The following is a 5,936-nucleotide window of genomic DNA, read 5'->3' on the forward strand; positions in this document are numbered from 1 at the left end:
TGAAGAGTCAATGAGTCGATGCAATCAGCTGGTTTTCCTTACCGTAGATAGAAAACTTTGAATCACTTTGACTGGATGATCTGGTTGAATTGTAAAAAGCCTTGAGATGACGTGTTGTGAATTGGTTCAATAGAAATAAACTGATTTCAATTGAATTCTCATCTGACATGGTATTGAATCTATAGTACAGATTAAGGATTATGATGGTAATAATCATTATTGATCTCAGAGAATCTATATAAGTAGATATCTTCTTTCAGTGGTTTCTCCCTCATGTCCCCCTCCTTAAGGACATTAATATTAATGAAAGAAGAAGGATGACCAAGCTCCCAGTCACTCTCCCTCCTCCCCCCTCCCTCCTTCTTATAACCAGACGCTGGACGCAGTGAGGCGCGCACACGCCGGCAGCCTGTCTCAGCTTCCGTACCGCTCTCGTTTCTGCATCTCTGACCCTCCCTGCAGCCTCCTGCCTTGGATATTAACCCACCTGCTGTGTGGATCCTCGGTAAGAAAGAATGATTTCTTCTTCTTCTCTTCATTCATCTTTGTTTCTCTGATTGATGGCGGCACTGGTTTGAGGGGGGGAGACGAACAAAGGACTCTGGGTGTGGCTGGATGGGTAGAAGTTGGCTGCTAATGGAAACAGTGAAATAATGAGGATGTTGATAATGGTGGTGATGATAAATAAAGCAATCATACTGGTATATTGAGGTTGTGAAATTTAATTAATTTACTTAATTAAGATGCTAAGGTGGTCAAGCTAATGATTGAAGGTTGCTTTTGATGTTAAAGCAGAGTTTGTTCTATTATTATTTTGACCTAGGAAGCTTCATAGCGTGTCAAGCAGAAGCTTTTAGGCCCCCTTCAAGTCCACGTTGGTAAGAATCATTTTACAGAAGCCTACAAAGAGCTGCAGCCTCATGAGCTTAAAACAGCTGGCTGAGTCAGACACGCTGAGATCTAGACAGTGACGAGGCGGATTGCTTAGACCTCAGTCTGTAGGTCTTACTGCAGTGGAGCCTGCAGACTGATGACTGCATCCGCCGGACTACGAGTCGATGCAGAAGAAAAAGAAACAGCGGAATGAGGGAGGATGCAGCAAGAACAAAGAGTGGAGCTTTAGAGACGGGGAAAAAAAGGCAGACAGACACATGTTAGCCACAAAGGCATCAGAGAGACACGCATGTAGATTGAGCATGTGTGTGGGAAGCAACCACTTGTCTGAGCAGCACATGTTGTAGCCACTCCCTTTCTGTTCATACACTTACCAATACAGCTGATGGCACGTTACAGATTTTCTTCAATGGTGAAACTATGTATATGCATCATATGATGCCTGACAGGGAAGGTCAAAGTGCTGCAGTAAGTTCCGCGTCTTATTTCTCCACAGCCAAAATGTCCGACAAGCCAGACATGACCGAGATCGCCCGTTTCGACAAGACGAAGCTGAAGAAGACAGAGACAAAAGAGAAGAATCCTCTGCCCACCAAAGAGAGTGAGTGCCCCCCCTGCAACTCCTTCATCCTCTGCAGCAATTTTTCTCCCCTGTCAGAACCGCCCCCATCATCACCTTCACACAGCAGAGGGAGCAATGAAACAAATCTCTGCAGCATCAGGAAACCAGAAAAAAAAAAAGAAAAAGCTGCACCCGACTCACCAGTTCAAGCCTAAACTAACAGCTTCTGTTTATGCTCTTCTTTTGCAGCCATCGAGCAGGAGAGGAAGGGCGATGCCACACCTTGACTTGAGCACATGAAGAAAAGGAGCTGAGATGCAACAGAAAAAAAGCACTTTCTTTTTATTATCCCGACATTCGAATCTCCGACATCGTCATCACAGAAGGGTGCTGCCTGAGCTCTCTGGGGCGCTGATACGATATTTGGCATCCTAATATGTGGGGCTCTCTTACAAATCTTAAACACTGAAGCCTGGCTGCCTGTTTTGGGATGTTAGCCTGTAGCTAACATGTCTCCAGCAATGCCAAATGAGGGAGGGGGGAATTGGTGTAGCACAGGGAGAGAAGCAAGCATCCAGGCTGTGGGGAAAGCAGGCCAAAAGGGGGGGGGGGATTCATGTGGGAATTTTTCTTAACAAGCTTTTTACTTTTCTTTATGTAATAAACATGAAGACATAATGGAAGCAGTCTGCTGTGTGATTTTTCCCATTAATTTGTATCGATGTTTGAAGTGTTAAGGGCAGGTTATCCTCCCGCAGCAGTGCGTCGCAGTTATCTTGTTGCAGGTATGACGCGACAATATAATTGCGACGCAAGAGGGACAATCACGAACTAGCTAGGATTGTGGGTGTCTTTGTTTTGGTGTGACGAGCTTGTTTTAACCCGTCATCCAATGGCGGACGACACACAGTCCACCCATGAGTGTTCCCCAAAGTCTGGCCGTGGCGCTGCGTGTTTTGGCTTCGGGTGCAAACCAACAGACCGTCGCACAGAGCTAGCGTCCTGTATGGTGTCTGGGATAGTGTCCGAGGTGTGCCAGGCGTTGTGGACGGTGTAGGTACCAGATCTGCTCGAGTGGTCAGGTCTACTCGGGGCCCCGCCCCTTCTTATGATGTCAAAATATGGCAAATCCACTCGGACAAACTTATTTGCACCCGTTTATTAAGGATCTAATATCTTTTGGAGTTTCAACGTATTATTACCTATATTTGCTTTTATTTTACATTTCATTTTCAATCTAAAGTAGCCGAGAGTGGAAAACAGTCATTCTCAGTCTTGAAGGGAAGTACTGCCTTCTAAGACTGAGCTCTGCCATTTACCAAGATGACACTAAAATACTAAGTTTTTATTTTTATTCTTTTTATTAAGATCTGAGGGCAGAGGAGGACAAATGGAACGTCTTATAAAAGTTTCGTAGAGATTTTAGACGAAGAAAACAGTTATTCTACTTGTAGAGAACAAACGGTTGTTGTTGTTGATACAAATTCAAAAGTAGTGTAGCTTAATATGGCTAACTGACCAAGCTAAAAGAGGCTAACTTGTTAGCTACTGAGCAGAGCTACAGCGCTACCCAGCTCCCCACCTTTAAATCCTGATGAAGATTCTCAGTCATCCAGGTCATAGTCATTCTGCAAAAGTTTAAAAAATATCCTCTGGACTTGGTTTCCAAGATTTGAAGACGTTTCGCTTCCCCTCCAGGAAGCTTCCTCAATTCAAATGTCTGGATCCGCAGTGAGTTTGAGTCTTATATAGACGAGGCCTTGTATTGCTTGGAAACATGCAAATGGTAACCGACGTTCGGAATGAGTCCTTGCTGTCTACATCTTAAATTGAAACGTAGATGGTTCCTATAATCTGCAAGTTTCCTAAGCAATTTCTCATACTCACGCGTTATTCCGAAGGTGTCGTTGGTTTCCATTTGTATGTTTTCAACCAATACAATGCCTTGTCTATATAAAGACTCAAACTCACTGCGGATTCAGACATTTGAATTGAGAAAGCTTCCTGGAGAGGTGGAGAAACGTCTTCAAATCTTGGAAACCAAGTCCAGTGGATTGTTTTAAAACTTCTACTGAATCACCTTTATATCATGTTCTTTCGGTTATTTTGTTCAGCATAAACAGATCTTTTTTTCAGATCAAGTAAAACTCCATCATTGGTCATTAGACAGGCTAACGGACAATGGGTGATGTTATTATCAGGGCTGTCAACTCTCACCCATTGGGAGTGAGACTCACCCATCTCAGTGTCTTCACACACTCTCACTCCATATGCCCAATTTCTCAAAATGTCAGACATTAAAACTCAACTCAGTCTAATTTAATAATCTTCCGTTGGAATTTAGGAGTAATTAAACCAATACAAGGCACTTCTGCCATGCAACAAGAAGGTTCCGGGTTCCATTCCCGGCTCGGGGTCTTTCTGCATGGAGTTTGCATGTTCTCCCTGAGCATACATGGGATCTCTCTGGGTACTCCAGCTTCCTCCCACAGTTCAAAAACATGACTATTAGGTTAATTTGGCTTCTCTTAATTCTCCTTAGGTGTGAGTGTGAATGGTTGTTTGTCTCTGTGTTGCCCTGCAATGGACTGGCAACCTGTCGAGGGTGGACCCCGCCTCTTGCCCATTGACAGCTAGATTGGATTTAAAACCTTTGGGTCCAGAATCGCTTCATATTATGTAGCTCCTTGGTTGTTAGCTTATCTGATGGAGCAAATATCAGCATGAAAGCGTTTTTTGTTTTTTTTTGGCTGACAGTTCATAGTATGTTCAGTGTATTGGGAAAAATTAACTACTCCTAACGATAGTGGCTGAATGGTATTGATAATGTGGATGGTCTAGATGGAAAACAAGATGAAACAATAAATAAATAAATAAAAAAGAGAGATGTTTTCTTACTTCCTGGGTGAGTGGAGGTAGGAGGAGTTAGAGCATTAACAACCCAGAGTTTCAGTCTGGATAGATGTTTCTCCTTGGTTTTCTCATACCTTATATCAGGGGTCAGCAACGCGGCGCCTGCGGGCACCGAGGGGCCTTTATGGAGCACATGTGGGGGCCCTCAGCGTCTACTGAAAACAGAAAAACCTTATGGTTGAAATTTTATCTTATTCCATTGATCTTCTTTTTGAATAATTTATAGAGCAATTCTTTATATCTATCATAAAATGTAATCATCTACAGCAGGCATCCCCAAACTCCTCGAGGCCCCCTGTCCTGCAGGTTTTAGAGGTTTCTCTGCTTCAGCACAGCTGGTTACTTGGGGCCTTGAGGACCGAGTTTGGGGATGCCTGATCTACAGGGATTTCAAAATACCATTATCTAAAAGAAAATTACAAATTAAGCATAAAAAATGTTTATTATGTATACATTTTAGGTGGATGCTGACCCCTCTCAGTACAGGTGGCTCTTTCTATGACTCAGAACCAATGAAGAAGGCCTCAGTCTTAAAAGGTTGGTGATCCCTGCCTTATATTAGATTGACTGAAATGAAATTTCATTTGCATTTTTTAGTTGACTCTTCAGTGTCATGATTTTATCTAGAGCCCTGACTCACATACAGAAGACCAAACAGAGAGACTGGGGAAAAGTTTAACAGGTTTATTTATAGTGATGAGAGGAGTCCAGTGCTGCTCTGAACACTGTCAAACCGGAACTGGAAAGTGAAGGGGAAGATACTGCGGTTAGTTCAGGCTCAGTGGGAAATTGGTGTATTTGACTTGAAGAGGAGTAATTAGGTTGGTGTGGGACGTTCCAGTGAATGTCTTGTTCGAAGGAGGGCGGACAGGGTTTACCCAGATTGCGGTTGTACCTTGGTGAACGGAGAAGCTGACTGCCACTTAGTTTTCCTGCGGTACTTGAACGGGTTATAGTGGAGATGAATCCCCTGCTCTAGAGAGAAGCCCCAAACATTCCTTGAGGGGAAAAGTTGATCCAAACCACAAACTTGAATCCTCAGCTCAGTTTGGTGCTCAGAGAATCCTTCCAGGGGAGAGAAGGTCCGAAACATCCAGTTTGCAGGATGACTTCCTGCCGAGAGGCAAAGACAAAAAAACAGCTAGATTAAAACTCAGGTAGACAAAAACTCAGTTTGACTCAGCAAAACTAAGCATGGCTAGAGTACCCTAAACTGGCCAACACTCTGGCATCGAGGTAGTGGCAGTCAGCAGCTTAAGAGTCCTCCGTTAATAAGATGACCATCCGCAGGTGTGTGAAGAGGCCAACCAGAAACTGAACTAACAAATACTGCAGAATGAGAGAATAGAAATAGAATGAAACAGTGGATGAAAAGTGGTCCCTATGTCCTCCAGCAGCCAAAACATATAGCAGCATTAATACTGAATATTGATCAGGATAACCGAACTATTTTGGATGAGGCATGAGAAAAGTAGAGCCAAGTCTGGATTTAATTCTCCTCGGCTGGATCAGGCAGCTCACGCTCTACCTCCTCATACTTCTATACTCAATCACCAACTAAGCACAC

At 43.5% G+C, this 5,936-nt stretch overlaps 1 protein-coding gene across 1 annotated transcript; it reads left to right on the forward strand.

Moving 5' to 3' along the window:
* Positions 1 to 369: 369 nt before the first annotated feature.
* LOC107086327 (thymosin beta-like) lies at positions 370 to 1,779 on the forward strand. Its single transcript, XM_015377194.1, has 3 exons — positions 370 to 505; positions 1,391 to 1,495; positions 1,706 to 1,779. The coding sequence occupies exons 2-3, from the start codon at positions 1,396 to 1,398 to the stop codon at positions 1,741 to 1,743; spliced, it is 138 nt and encodes a 45-aa protein (XP_015232680.1). The 5' UTR covers positions 370 to 505; positions 1,391 to 1,395; the 3' UTR covers positions 1,744 to 1,779.
* Positions 1,780 to 5,936: the final 4,157 nt, after the last annotated feature.

The sequence above is a fragment of the Cyprinodon variegatus genome, unplaced genomic scaffold, assembly GCF_000732505.1.
Source record: "Cyprinodon variegatus isolate N-32 unplaced genomic scaffold, C_variegatus-1.0 Scaffold148, whole genome shotgun sequence".
In the NCBI taxonomy this organism is placed as follows: domain Eukaryota; kingdom Metazoa; phylum Chordata; class Actinopteri; order Cyprinodontiformes; family Cyprinodontidae; genus Cyprinodon; species Cyprinodon variegatus.

Excerpts from the sequence above, each read along its gene's own strand:
- LOC107086327 (XM_015377194.1), top strand. The coding sequence starts at position 1,396 with ATGTCCGACAAGCCAGACATGACCGAGATCGCCCGTTTCGACAAGACG. Across the intron at positions 1,496-1,705 it reads TCCTCTGCCCACCAAAGAGA|CCATCGAGCAGGAGAGGAAG; the intron begins GTGAGTGCCCCC and ends CTTCTTTTGCAG.